The 15577-nt window shown below is 41.2% G+C and overlaps 1 protein-coding gene across 7 annotated transcripts in view; it reads left to right on the top strand.

The window, feature by feature from the left end:
- The window catches only part of TPX2 (TPX2 microtubule nucleation factor), a 62750-nt gene that overhangs the window by 12972 nt on the left and 34201 nt on the right, over positions 1-15577 (top strand). For 4 of the 7 annotated variants that reach the window (XM_036322789.1, XM_036322790.1, XM_036322788.1 and 1 more), the window contains 2 exons: positions 6852-6951; positions 9899-9991. In XM_036322789.1, the coding sequence (XP_036178682.1) occupies positions 6861-6951; positions 9899-9991 (184 nt within the window). In that variant the 5' untranslated portion in view covers positions 6852-6860. Of the gene's footprint in view, positions 1-1175; positions 1221-5409; positions 5506-6236; positions 6341-6851; positions 6952-9898; positions 9992-15577 lie in introns of those variants that run through there. The other 3 variants (XM_036322792.1, XM_036322791.1, XM_036322793.1) reach the window with 3 other exon arrangements.

The following is a 15577-nucleotide window of genomic DNA, read 5'->3' as shown; positions in this document are numbered from 1 at the left end:
ATTCCCTCTAGCCCTTCGTGACCTCCACCCCAGGCCTTCACCACCCTATTGTCTGTATCCATGGCTTATGCATATATTCATACAAGTTCTATGGTTGATCTCTTCCCACCCACCCGCTCTCCCCCACCTTTCCCCTGAGATTCTGCACTCTGTTTTATGTTTCTGGATCCACTCTGTTAATCAGTTTATTTGGTTAGATTCCATGAGTGAGATCATGTGATACTTGTCTTTCTCTGACTGGCTTATTTTGCTTAGCATAATACTCCCTAGGTCCTTCCATGCTGTCTCAAAGGATAAGAGATTCTTCTTTTTTTACTGTTGCATAGTATTCCATGGCAAAAATGTACCACAGCTTTTTTATCTACTGGTTTACTGATAGGCACTTGGGCTGTTTCCACATCTTAGCTATTGAAAATTGTGCAGCTATGAACATAGGGGTACATATATTCTTTCTGATTGGTTGATTTCTAATTTCATTCCATTGTGATCTGAGAAGATGATATGATTTCAATCTTCTTGAACTTGTAGAGACTTGTTTTATGTCTTAACATGTGGTCTATTTTTGTGAATGACCCATTGCAGTTGAGAAGAATGTATATTCTGCAGCTTTGGGGTGAAATGTTCTATAAATATCAATTAAATCCCTCTGATCCAGTGTGTCATTTGGAGTCCCTATTTTCTTGTTAATTTTTTTGTCTGGAAGATCTATCCAGTGAAGTCAGTGGGGTATTAAAGTTCCCTACTATGACTATATTGTTGTTGATCTTTTCCTTAAAGTCTTCTAGATGATTTTTGTATATATTTAGGTGCTCCTATATGGGGTGCACATATGTTTACCAGGGTTATATCCTCTTGTTGGATCGATCCCTTTAGTATTATGTAGTGATCTTGTTGTCTCTTATGATGGCCTTCATTTTTAAAAATAATTCTTTATTGTAGAAAGTATTACATATGTCCCCCCCTTTTCTCCCATTGATTCCCTCCAGCCCGCCCTCCCTTCAGCATGATGGCCTTCATTTTGAAGTCTACTTTGTCAGATACGAGTATTGCTACCCCAGCTTTTGTTTTTTCCATTTTCTTTCTTTTTTTAAAAAATATATTTTATTGATTTTTTACAGAGAGAAAGGGAGAGAGATAGAGAGTCAGAAACATCGATGAGAGAGAAACATCGATCAGCCGCCTCCTGCGCATCCCCCACTGGGGATGTGCCCACAACCCAGGTACGTGCCCTTGACCGGAATCGAACCTGGGACCCTTCAGTCCGTAGGCGGACGCTCTATCCACTGAGCCAAACCAGTTTCGGCCCATTTTCATTTGCATGGAAAATCTTTTTCCATCCCTTCACTCTCATCCTATGTGAGTCTTTTGTTCTAAGGTGGGTCTCTTTTAGACAACATATAATTGGGTCATGTTTTTGTTTCCATTCAACTACTCTGTCTTTTGATTGGAGCATTTAATCCATTTACACTTAAGATTATTGATAGGTATTTATTTATTGCCATTTTCATTCTGTGTGCCTATGTTTCTTTCTCTATTCTTCTCATTACAGTAGTCCCTTTAGCATTTCTTGCAGTGCTGGTTTGGTGGTGAAAAACTCCTTTAGCCTTTTTTTTTTTTCATCTGGGAAACTCTTTATTTTACCACCTATCCTTGCTTTTCATTACCTTGAATACTTCATGCCATTCCCTTCTGGCCTGTAGAGTTTCTGTTGAGAAATCAGTTGACAGCCTTATGGGAGCTCCTTTGTAGGTAACAAATTGTTTTTCTCTTGCTGCCTTTAAGATTCTCTTTGTCATTAATTTTTGGCATTTTAATTATGATGTGTCTGGGCATGGGCCTTTTGGGGTACTTTCTGCTTGTAACTCTCTGTGCCTCCTGTACTTTGTGCCGAGCCAGCTCAGCTAAGGGTTTGCAAGCCTGAGGGAGGGCGGTGAAGGATGAAGAAAAGACAAAGAGAATAAGCTGGGTCTAGGTCAGTGGTTTTCAACCTGTGGGTCATGATGCCTTTGGCGGTCGAACGACCCTTTCACATGGGTCACCTAAGACCATCCTGCATATCAGATATTTACATTAGGATTTATAAGAGTAGCAACATTACAGTTATGAAGTAGCAACGAAAATAATTTTATGGTTGGGTCACAACATGAGGAACTGTATTTAAAGGGCCAGAAGGTTGAGAACCACTGGCTAGGTGGATCTTCCTGTGCCTGGCTGAGGCCACAGAGAGAGATCCAGACAGCAAGCTGAGCCTTTATTTTATAGCCAGAGGTAAACAAGGTAGTGGTCACCATAGCTACAGTGTTCTTGTGAGTTTCACTTGTTTTGGCAGCACTTGCTACATTTTCCTCAACCCATTAGCCACCCAGGTAAGATCTAGGGAGCATCATAAGGTCAAGCCTAAATATGCTAAGAGGGCTGTGCCCTCTAAGCTGGGACTTGTTTGTGGCTTTGCCAACAGGTCTGTCTGAGGCTTAACCCTTTGAGTACCAACCAACATCCTAGGAACTATGCTAAAATTGCCAAGGCATTTTTGCTGATTTTACAGCAGTTTAGGGAAAAAATTATGAAAATTAGGCAGATAAATGCCAGTGGTCAATTTTAGAACTACAAACATTCGGCATCATAAGTAATCTGCACTTAGGTGCCATCTGTCAATAAAGAGTGAACTACTAGCATCTAATAGTGACACTGCAGGAGGAGCGCCATAGAGCTCCCGGCACTTTTGGGGAAAGACAGGAGGAGCGTGATAGTGCTCCTGGCACTCTAGAGGTTAACCCTATAGCGGCTTCCTACATTTCACCCTTTTATTTTTAAGCTACCATAATGAAAGTAAAACTTGAGCATCAAGAACAACTCTGGCTATTAAAACAATAACAAAACAATGCCAATGCAAAACCCAAACTACAGACATGTTAACATTTTAAAACTTAAACATCAAGAATAAGGCTCTGGCTATTAACAAAATAATGCCAGTGCAACACAGCAGTAAGTGAGAAATCAAACTACAGTAACATTTTTCTACTAAATGAAAGTTTCTTTTGCTGATTTACTCAGAGTTCTTGCTAACCAATGCTAGCATAGCCAGAAACATGATTGAGGGAGTAGCTTCCACATCTTGTTTTTCTACCATCTGTTGGGCCTCAGTTGTTAACTTCTTCATCTGACACCATGCTGGCACTTCAGTCCCTTGCATAGCCGTCCTTTTCTTCTTTTCTCTGCTTTGCTGTCATCGGGGCCAACTCTCAGTCTTTGGAACGAAGGGACAAGGAGCTTCTCTGGGTCCATTGTGGTGACACACATAATGCTCTGGTACCCAAATTGGCTGCACTGCTCCTCTGGAAATATACAAAACACAGCCTCTTCCCCACATCATTACTGATTCTGGTAAAACTCTTGTCTGGTTTGTGCATCCTTCCACCAGGCTAACCCAGGAGAGGCTATTGTACAGGAGGCCCGATGCCTTTTGGCCGCTGTACAGCTCTCTGCATTGTAATTCAAAAAGTTTAACGCATAACATTCTTCTCCACCTTTTTTTTTTTTTTTTAATATATTTTATTGATCTTTTAGAGAGAGGAAGGGAGAGAGATAGAGAGTTAGAAACATCGATGAGAGAGAAACATCGATCAGCTGCCTCCTGCACATCTCCTACTGGGGATGTGCCCGCAACCCAGGTACATGCCCTTGACCGGAATCGAACCTGGGACCTCTTACTCCGCAGGCCAACGCTCTATCCATTGAGCCAAACCGGTTTCGGGTTTTTTTTTGTTTTTATAGTTGCATTTTAAGAGTAGGATTGGCGCTTTCCACTATTGCCTGAGTCCTGATCCATCACCCCAGAAAGAACTTGCCAATCCTGTGCTTCCTGGGATGGCATGATGACGGTTTACTGAGCCAGCTGGAAAGGCTGCAGTGGGGTTAAGGATAAGGCCCCTACTGTTTGGTGGGACTGGGGCTGGCCCCACATGAAGTTTTCCTGCCGAGGGGGCATTGGTTGCCACAGTTAAAGCAGCCTCCTTTCTTTTTCTGCTGACCAGCAAGTAACATCTCCTTTAATGAGGCAGCTAATACTGCTCTTTGAACATACGCTGGTCCAGTGTCAGCTCAAACACGAATATAATACTTCCATAATAACTAGTCTCTGGATGAGAGACAAGCCTTTGCGACAATATTAAGCCTCTGGTAACCTTCCACTGTATAACGATCTCTAAGTGGTTTTCCTACCTTCTCCCATGTCTCTACATTTACCTTTCCTACCTCAGAAAATCATGGGCAGGTTTTACTTACAAAATCCAACAAATCGAAAAGCTGTTGATACTTCACAGAACAGCCCTTTGCTTGGAGCATAGCCTTAAGCATGGATACGTATATACGATCCTGAATTTCTCATGTTTTACACCTAGTTATTACTAAACTTCGCTCCTTACCTTCCTTTTTACTTTCTGCACGTGCTTCACTGGAGGTCCTTTCACCTTACAACTGCAGTTCCCCTGAACTCAGGCCCCGCATTGGGCGCCACATGTGCCGATTCAGCTCAGCCAAGGGTTCTGGGAGCCTGAGGGGAGGGGTGGCGAAGGATGTAGAAATGACAGACAAAGAGAATAAGCTGGGTCTAGGTGGATCGTCTTGTGCCTGGCTGAGGCCACAGAGAGAGATCCAGATAGCCGGAGGTAAACAAGGTAGTGGTCACCATAGCCACAATGTTCTTGTGAGTTGCACTTGTTTTGGCAGCACTTGCTACATTTTCCTCAACCCATTAGCCACCCAGATAAGATCTAGGGAGCATCATAAGGTCAAGCCTAAATATGCTAAGAGGGCTGTGCCCTCTAAGCTGGGCCAACAGGTCAGTCCGAGGCTTAACCCTATATCTGCTCCCTACAGTACTTGAGTGACTTTTTCCTTCATGAGGTTAGGGAAGTCTGCCATTATTTTTTCAAACATATCCTCTATCCGTTGCTCACTTTCTTCTCGGGCACACTTACTACATTTTATGTTGTCCCATAGCTCCCTTAAGCTGTCCTCCTGTTTTTAAATTGTTATTTCTTTTTGGCTCTGTGATTGAGTAATTATTTTTCTACCCTGTCTTCTAATTCAGTGATCTGATCCTCAGCTTTCTCAAATACATCTGTGTTCTTTATTAGTCTATGTCATTCTTCAGAGTTATCTTTCTCATGCTGTTGAGCATCTTTGCCATCATTATTCTGAACTCTGTGCCTGGTAAATTTATTACCTCCATTTCATTTAGCTCTTCCTTTGGAGAATTCTGTTGTTCTTTCATTTCAGGCTTTTTTTTTTTTTTTTTTTGGTCTCCCCATTTTGGCTGCCTGTTTGGGTTTGTGACTGTGTATTAGGTAGATCTGCTATACCTCCCAGTCTCTAGTCCAGGACAGTATCAAATGATGTTTCTGATTAATTGGCTCAGGCATAGACTCAAAGTCTCCAGAAACCCGCCTCTGCCTGCAGACGGATTGGATTCAGTCTTGAGTAACCTCAGGAAATCATCCACAGGTGGGGTGAGAGGTTTTCCAACATAGTGGGGCAATTGATTCTGCCTGGAGGCTAATTGCTATTCTCAGTCTCTTAATGGCCTCAGAAACTCCACAGGGTAGGGTAGGGGGTTTTCCAATAGGATGGGGCAACTGCCACCCCTCCAAACCACCTGGATAGCAAAGATCTGCCTGGAAAAGATGTCCTCCACAGTGTGAGGGAATGACTCAGCACAGGAACCTGGGATGTCTGCCTTCTGAGCTCTAATCCCAGAGCCTCCAATCCTGGCTTCTGCTCACACAGTTCCAGTCCACTCTGCCCTCCCTCAGCTGGAGCCCAAGGTGAATTGTGCGTTGGCCTTTTAAGAGGGTGCCTGAATTTCCAGCCATCTGTCCCTGGTAGAGAACAGCCCTGCTGCTTTTCACAGCCAGATGTTATGCCAGCACCTTTCTCAGTTCTGGTGCTCTCTGCTGGGGAGCCCATCGTGCTGTTTAGATCCCAGATGCTATTTTAGTTGTAATTCCAGTTTGGTCCTGGGAGTGTGTCAGTGTTACTTACTCCACCACCATTTTTAATCTCCTATATATTTTTAAATTCCCATTCGAGGATTTGTTTATTGATTTTAGGGAGGAAGAGAGAGAGACAGGGAAACATCATTTAAGTCTTTTTTTTTTCATGCCCAGGAACAATATTTTTATGAAAATAAGGAAAGAAAACCTAAACTTGGCAAAACTGTATTGAGCTCTTACAATGTATAAGATACTGTTCTAAGCACCTTGATGGATGAAGCATACACAAATGAGTAAAATCCATCCTTATCTTCAGGAACTTACAGTCTACTAGGAGAGACATTTGTGTAGGTTATTAATATAAAATTGGAGGGTAAATGAAGCACTGTGGCGTTGGAGAAGCAACAATTATGTATGATGGGTAGAAATTGGGAAATAATTTGTAGAGAATTGAATTGGACTTTGAATGATGAGGAAGATTTTGGTCAGTAGGTATGAAATTTAATGTGTGCATTTCAGAAATTGGGTTTTGTGGAACAGAGAGAGAGAAAATTGGATTGGGTTATTCAGGGCAGAGAGAGTAAATTGGGTGAGAAGACGGTAGATTGAGGGGAAAATAAAATAATGAATGTAAAACAACTAGCACAGTGGATGGCATGTTGTAGGTACTCAAACTTGGCCATTTTCTAATTCCACCATATTTACCTCAAGGAGTATTTTCAAGTTACCAAAAATAACTTGATTTGATTTGAAAAGTAAGACATGTGCAGTCAAGTTTTTGAAACTTTCTTTACTTACAAGTTGACCTGTTGAGAAAAGTGACACTAATATTGGAAAAACCTGCTCTTCTGTGCCAAGGTGGGGACAATGTCTTACTCCTATGATGCTCCCACGGACTTCATCAATTTTACATCTTTGGATGAGGAGGAAGACCCCCAAAACATAGATTCTTGGTTTGGTAAGTGTCTGCTTTCTCTGCCATTTTAAGGGTTAAGTGGCTTGCTTTGTTCTGAAGATCTTAAAAAAAGAAGGGTTGAAAGAAAATAACTAAAATGTAAATTCCTATCTGAATCAAGATACTTTGTCATGCATGATAGGAGAGAAATAATTGAAGTGCCCAGTATTTTGGGAATGAACTATCAGTATAAGACAATGTTATTTTGCAGTTAAGAATGACAAATAATTTAAACTTTAGGGATATATGGGAAAATCCAGAAATCCATATTTTCTTAAAATATGATGAAGCAAAGTTGAGTGAAACTCTAGGACTCAAAACCATGTCTTTAGTGATGGCAGCCACCTAAAAATTTGCTCTACTTGTCACTGGGCATAGAGTATAATATTACAGCTATGATATTGACATTGATAAAATCCACAATCTTGCTCAGATTTCCTATTTCACTTATACTCACTTTTGTTTACGTGTATTAAGTTCTATGCAATTTTATCGCTTGTGTAGGTTTGTGGATCTACCACCAGGCAAGATACTGAACAGTTATAACATCACAAGGAGCCTTGTGATGCCCTTTTATAACTATATTTGTCTCCTTGCTAACCCTCCCCAACTTCCAATTTGTTTTTTTTTTTGTTTTTTTTTTTTAATATATTTTATTGATTTTCCACAGAGAGGAAGGGAGAGAGACAGAGAGTCAGAAACATCGATGAGAGAGAAACATCGATCAGCTGCCTCCTGCACATCTCCTACTGGGGATGTGCCCGCAACCCAGGTACATGCCCTCGACCGGAACCGAACCTGGGACCCCTCAGTCCACAGGCCGACGCTCTATCCACTGAGCCAAACCGGTTTCGGCCCAATTTGTTTTTAAATGGGAAGGATTATGCTACTCAGAACCCAGTCCCTAAACAGAGATAGGATTGCCTGATATTGGGTCGTGTGATGTGGCACAAACCCTGAACCAGGCCAACAATAAATAAGGATGATTGTATTTTTATATTACTTTGGAGTAATATATGAGACCAGTGATAGTTGCTGGAGCCCCTTCATTTTATTCTTTCGCATGTCCTTTTTACTCCTTAAGAGAAATGAATGTGGATAGGAAAATGAGTCCATTGAAGCTGTACTTAGCACTGATAATGCAGAGTCCAAATGTAAGGGCATAAGCCATTCTCCTGGAAAAGGACTTTAATGGTGTCCAATCCGGATCCCAAGAGGAGAGGTTTCTTGCAAGTGGTATGGGAAGAAAGATAGACAAGAGTGCCAACTGCCCAACAGGGGTCTTTCCATGCCTTTGCTCTATGGAAATTCTGAGGAAATGGTTTAGTTGTCTGTTACCTCTTTTTCACAGTTTTTCTTTAAATCAAAAAAAGGAAATACTAGTATAACAATACTTTTACATACTAGAGGCCCGGTGCACAAAATTTATGCATTTGCAGGAGGGCGGGCGGTGGTCCCTCAGCCTGGCCTGCACCCTCTTGCAGTCCGAGAGCCCTCGGGGGATGTCCTAAGCTGTCAGTCGGACATTCTTAGTGCTGCCGCAGAGGCGGGAAAGGCTCCCGCTACCCCCGCTGCGCTCGCCAGTCATGAGCCCGGCTCTGGGCTTCTGGCTGAGTGGTGCTCCCCAAGTGGGAGCGCACTGACCATCAGGGTGCAGCTCCTGTGTTGAGCATCTGCCCCTTGGTGGTCAGTGCACGTCATAGCAATGGTTGTTCCGCTGTTTGGTCGATTTGCATATTAGCCTTTTATTATATAGGATAGTTGGGAAGAAAAAAATTAATCCCACTGTTTTTCAAAACTTTAGTTCTTATATGTTGCTTTCTAATTTGTTCCAAGTAATCACATCTTTTTACACCAGAGGTCCTCAAACTTTTTAAACAGGGGGCCAGTTCACTGTCCCTCAGACATTCCACACATGTGCACTGTGGGCCCGGGACGAGTCTGCTGCTAAGCAGGACAGGCAGCGGTGGCAAAAACACCCGGCAGGCCGGATAAATGTTTTCGGCGGGCCGCATGTGGCCCGCGGGCTGTAGTTTGAGGACCCCTGTTTTACACAGTTGCAATCAGTTTATGTGCACCATGTTTTTTGCTGGGGCTCACCACAATCTTTTTTTAAAATTATTTTTAAAACATATTTTTATTGATTTCAGAGCAGAAGGGAAAGGGAGAGAGAGAGAGAGAAACATCAGTGATGAGAGAGAACCATTGATTGGCTGCTTCCTGCGCACCCCTTCCTGGGGATTGAACCCACAACCTGGGCATGTGCCCTTGACTGGAATCGAACCTGGGACCCTACAGTCTGCAGGCCGGCACTTTCTCCACTCAGCCAAACTGGCTAGGGCATTCTCACCACAATCTTGATACTTCTGTCAGTAGGCTAGGGTACAACAGGTGTTTCACTGCTTTGTGCTGACTGTTAGGCACAGCAGAACCTAAGACAAGATTACTGCATAAAGCCTCTTCCTTTGGGATATGGGGTCTATGAGAAAGTTCTCTTCATTTCTCACATACCCCATACTCCCCTCTCACTATTCTTAGTTAAGGAATAACCTCAACTCAGACTATAAGATGTCTCTTGTGAACCCTGCAGAGATTGGTGGCTACAGTTTTCTTTAAAAGGAACATGATGTATTTAGGTGGTAGATAAGGCCAGTTCATGTTTGTACCGTCCTAACTGAATCAAGCAAAGACAAGGAGCTTTTCACAGTGCAGAGTCTATACTTCTTTTCTAAAATGCATTGTTCACTGTTGCCAGTGTTTTAGTGATAGTTGTTACAGTCTCTATCTCTGACGTATAATGTGTACTCATTTTTTTTTAACCACTAGAACTTTGCTTGTACTTGTCCAGTGAGTTAGAAGTGTACTGGTTGGGGGCTTTAGGCCCCATTTTAAGTGCATGGCACTGACTTATTTTGCTTGTTTAGATAATGACACTCCTATCGTTTCACAGAAGAGAAGGCCAATTTGGAGAATAGGTTTCCTGACATGACACCTATGAGAAAAGCAAATCCTCCGCAAGCTATTGTGACACCTTTGAGACCAGGTAAGAGAAAATATTAGAAAAAAGCTTCTTTGCAGAATGGTGGTACAGTGTATTAGGAGCCTGAGGGGTCTGGAGGAATTACCTAAATGCTGTATATCCCTTGGTTTACTTTTGGTGAAATGGGCTAATTCATCATGGTGAATGTGAAATTAATGATGTGCTACACTTTTAAAAAAATAATCTCTTGGAAATTAAGCTAACATAGAATTATTTTTTCCAACTAGAATTTGATTGCCCAGATATGTAACGATCTTTTTATGACAGTATTTAATGTAACATATGGGTCTGGCTCAGGGGTGGGCAAACTTTTTGACTCGAGGGCCACAATGGGTTCTTAAACTGGACCGGAGGGCCGGAACAAAAGCATGGATGGAGTGTTTGTGTGAACTAATATAAATTCAAAGTAAACATCATTACATAAAAGGGTTCGGTCTTTTTTTTTTTATAGTTTTATTCATTTCAAACGGGCTGGATCCGGCCCGCGGGCCATAGTTTGCCCACGGCTGGTCTGGCTGGTAAATAAACCAGTAGGAGAGAAGAAGGTACTGCTCTATATTATACAGGAATTCTTTGAGTTGTCTGTCTGATTTTAAAAGATGATTGACATTTAAACTGGTGGTTACTAAATCTGTAGACTAGTCTATTTGATCAGAACAAAAGAGGCATCCTTTAAGAGGTCACAAATCTGTGGGCAGTGCTTTAGAGCTTGACCACCCTCTACATCCTGGAGGCTGTATTAATTCCCTTCAATTCACAATAAAGTCTTATGCTCACGTTTATACTTAAAAAAAAAGAGTCAGATCCTTAAAAATGATCTTTTTTTGAAGTCATAGCTATATTTAGACATAATTCACACATAGAATTCACCTACTTATAAAGTGTACATTTCCTGCTTTTTTAAAAAATATTTTATTCATTTCAGAGAGGAAGGGAGAGGGGGAGAGCGATAGAAACATCAATGATGAGAGAGGATCATTGATTGACTGCCTCCTGCACGCCTCACACTGGGGATCAAGCCCGCAATCCAGCCATGTGCCCTGACCGGGAATGGAACCATGACCTCCAGGTTCTTAGGTTGACTCTCAACCACTGAGCCATGTTGGCTGGACCGTGTCCTTGTTTTTTATAGTATGTTCATAGAGTAGTGTGCAACCATCACTACAATCAATTTGTCATTGATTTTCCCCCCTATTTTTCTGTTTTCTATTTTATAGATTTCCATTCTGATCTTTAATATTTAACTTATACTTACTTTGGGCTCAATATGCTCTTTTTGTTTTATTAAAAATTGATTTTGGCCCTGACTGGTTTGGCTCAGCGGAGAGAGCGCCAGCCTGTGGACTGAAGGGTCCTGGGTTCGATCCTGGTCAAGGGCATGTGCGTTGGTTGCGGGCACATCCCCAGTAGGGGGTGTGCAGGAGGCAGCTGATCGATGTTTCTCTCTCATCGATGTTTCCAACTCTCTATCCTTTCCCTTCCGCTCTGTAAGAAAATTCAATAAAATATATATTAAAAAAAAAATTGATTTTGTTTTAAATTGATTTCAGAGAGGAAGGTAAAGGGATAGAAACATCAGTGATGAGAGAGAATCATTGATCGGCTGCCTTCTGCATGCCTCCTACTGGGAATGCAGCCCTGACCCAGAATCAAACCGTGACCTCCTGGTTTATAGGTCAGTGTTCATCCACTGAGCCACATGGGGTGGGTTTTTTTTTTAATGTCTTAAAGTGGCGACTGAAGTCATTATTTGAGATCTTTTTTCTTTTTTACTGTGTTTATTGCTATAAATTTCCCCCAAGTACTGCTTTAGTGCAGCAATTTTCAACTTTTTTTTAATCTCATGACACACATAAACTAAATCACTAAAATTCTGCAACACACTAAAAAATATATTTTTTGCCAATCTGACAGACAAAAAAGGGTAGGATTTTGATTGGTTTACAAAAAAAATAATAAATAGTAATTATCCTTTTTCCTCCAAAGTGACTTTTTAAGAAATCAGGTGCCTATCTTCTATATATATAAAAGTCTAAGCAACTGGTTGACTGGCCGACCAGTTGACTGGCCAACCAGCCGACCTGCTGGTAGCTGTGATGCGCAATGACCACCTGGGGGCAGATGCTCAAGGCACAGGCATGGAAACATGGAACAGACTGAATCTCAGAGGGAAGGGGGCAGTGGGGAGGGCTGGAAGAGATTAACCAAAGACCTTATATGCATACTAGAGGCCTGGTGCACGTATTTGTGCACTGGTAGGGTCCCTTGGCCTGGCCTGCGCACTCTTGCAATCTGGGACCCCCTGGGGGATGTCAGAGAGCCAGTTTCAGCCCGTTTTCTGCAGCCAGGCCAAGGGACCCTATTGGTGCACAAATCCGTGCACTGAGCCTCTAGTATATGTATATAAGGATTTTTGGTACCAAGAATTAACCAATCAGATGCAACCTTATTTTGTGAAGTAACTTAGAAGTTGCAGCTCTATTATGTGACTTATATATTTATGGTTCAAGACAGGGCATTCACACCAGATGGCTATTGTTGTGTTGGCTATTGTCATTTTTTTATTTGACATTTTAAGGGAAAACAGGTCAGGGCCCCTGACAAGATAGTCATGCTAGTCAAATTCTTGCTGCACTCTGAAAATCATTGCTTTAATGGCATCCCACAATTTGATATATTGTGTTTTCATTTTCATTCCATTAAAAAGAGGCTGCCTGCAGCACACCCCCTACTGGGGATTGAGCACCCAGGCATGTGCCCTGACTGGGAATTGAACCATCAACCTTATAGTACGTGACTCCCAACCAACTGAGCCACACCAGCCAGGGCCCATTCAAGATATTTAAAACATATATATATATATTGATTTCAGAGAGGAAGGGAGAGGGAGAGAGAGAGAGAAACATCAATGATGAGAGCGAATCATTGATTGGCTGCCGCCTGCACACCCCATACTAGGAATTGAGCCCTCAACCCAGGCATGTACCCTTACCAGGAATTGAACTTGTGACCTCCTAGTTTATAGATCAACACTCAACCACTGAGCCATGCGCTGGCAAGATACTTTTAATATTCCCTTTGATAGTTTATTTCACTCATTTTTTAAAATTGAGGTATAATTGACATGTAACATAAGTTTAAGGCGGACAACTTGATATGATACATTGATATATTGCAATGTGATGAACAATACACCAGTCTTACTCAGATTTTCCAATTCACTAGTACTTATTTTTGTTTATGTGTAGTAAGTTCTATGCAATTTTATCATCTGTGTAGGTTTCTGGGTCTACCATCAGAGTCAAGATATTGAACAGCTCTAACATCACGAGGAGCCTTGTGCTGCCCTTTTATAACTATACTCACTTCCCTCTTGCTACCCCACCCCAATTCATTTTTATTTATTTATTTATTTTTCTTTTTTTTAATGTATTTCATCGATTCTTTACAGAGAGGAAGGGAGAGGAATAGAGAGTCAGAAACATCGATGAGAGAGAAACATCGATCAGCTGCCTCCTGCACACTCCCCACTGGGGATGTGCCTGCAACCAAGGCACATGCCCTTGACCAGAATCGAACCCGGGACCCTTGAGTCTGCAGGCCGATGCTCTATCCACTAAGCCAAACCGGTTAGGGCTTTATTTATTTATTTTAAATGTTTTTATTGAAACATTTTTTTTGAGGGAGAGGGAAAGAGATAGAAACATTGATCAGCTGCCTCCTACATGCCTTCCTACACACCCCCTACTGGAGAATTAGCCTTCAACCCAGGCATGTGCCCTGGTAATAGAACCGGCAAACTCTTGGTGCATGGGATGGTGCTCATTCAACTGAGCCATACCAGCCTGGCTTCCTAATTAATTTTTAAAAAATATATGTATCTTTTATTGATGTCAAAGTGGAAGGGGGGGGGGAGAGAAAGAGAGAGAGATCAATGATGAGAGAGAATCATTAATTGGCTGCCTCTTGCATGCCACACACTGAGGATCCAGCCCACAACCTGGACCTGTGCCCTGACCAGGAATTGAATCGCGACCTCTGGTTTCATAGGTCGAGGCTCAAAATGGATGGATTATACTACTCAGAATCTAGCTCTAAACAGAGATAGGATTGCCTGATGTTGGGTCTGTGATATGGGACAAACCCTGACATGAGACCAACAATAAATAAGGATGGTTATATCTCTTATGGATCTTATATCCCTTATCTCTGTCACATCACATAATTCTTTTCTGTTTTGAGAGCAATTAAGATCTGGTCTCTTAACAACTTTGAAGTTTATATACAGTATTGTTGACTATAATCTCTATGCTATGCCTAGATCTTCAGGACTGATCTACTAGTTGCAAATTTTACTTATATGTTATTTAGAAGTTTTAATTTCCAAATATTTGCAGGGGTTCCGGAATTGATTTCTTTCTTTCTTTTTTTTTTTTAATATATTTTATTGATTTTTTACAGAGAGGAAGGGAGAGAGATAGAGAGTCAGAAACATCGATGAGAGAGAAACATCGATCAGCCGCCTCCTGCACATCCCCCACTGGGGACGTGCCCGCAACCCAGGCACATGCCCTTGACCGGAATCGAACCTGGGACCTCTCAGTCCACAGGCCGACGCTCTATCCACTGAGCCAAACCAGTTTCGGCCAGAATTGATTTCTTGATGGATTTAATTCCATTGTGGTCAATAATGGAATCCTTGTAAATGTATTGAGATTTGTTTCATGGCCAGAAGGTCTGTCTTGGTAAATGTTGAGTGTGCACTTCAAAAGAATGTGTATTCTGCTGTCATTGGGTGGAGAGTTACGTAAATGTTAATTAAGTCAAGTTGGTTGATAGTATTGCTTAAGTCTTCTATTTCCTTATTGACCTTCTAATTGTTCTATCCATTACTGAAAGTGGGGATATTGAAGTCTTCAGCTATAATTGTTGAATTGCCTATTTTTTCTGTCAATTTTGTTAGTTTTGCCTTTATGTATGTATCTGGGGCGCTGTTGTTAGGTACATATGTGTCTAATTGTTACATCTTCTTGATGAGTTGACTAGAACATATTTATGTAAAAAGTTTTATTGGAATATAACCGTGCATATTCACACATATATTATTTATGGCTATTATATTCTTACTGATTTTCTGTTAGCTTCTTCCATCAATTAGAGAAATATTAAATTTCAGACTATAATTATGGATTTGCCTATTTCTTGTAGTTTCTGCTTTGTGTATTTTGAAGCTCTGTTATTCGGTACATAAATACTTAGGTTGTTAAGTCATCTTGATGAATTGACCATTTTATCATTTTGAAATTATCTTCTTTATCTCTAGTAATATTCTTTGCTCTGAGATCTACTTTGATATTAACTTCAGTTTTCTTTTGATTAGTATTAGCATTTAGCATTGTCTTTATATTTCAAGTACATTTTTTTTGTAGGCAGTGTAAATTGGGTCTTTTTAAAATGTAATATCATAATCTCTTCCTTTTAATTAGGAATAAGTGTCTCTATTATAGCCTTGTCATAATCTATCAGTTTTTGTTTTTTTTGATGTCTTTATTTTCCTTCCAAAAAAATTTCTTTAGTCGGTGAGCCCAG

This window comes from Myotis myotis, unplaced genomic scaffold, assembly GCF_014108235.1.
Source record: "Myotis myotis isolate mMyoMyo1 unplaced genomic scaffold, mMyoMyo1.p scaffold_m19_p_9, whole genome shotgun sequence".
Taxonomy (NCBI): Eukaryota; Metazoa; Chordata; class Mammalia; order Chiroptera; family Vespertilionidae; genus Myotis; species Myotis myotis.
This window is presented reverse-complemented; position numbering and strand designations above follow the sequence as displayed.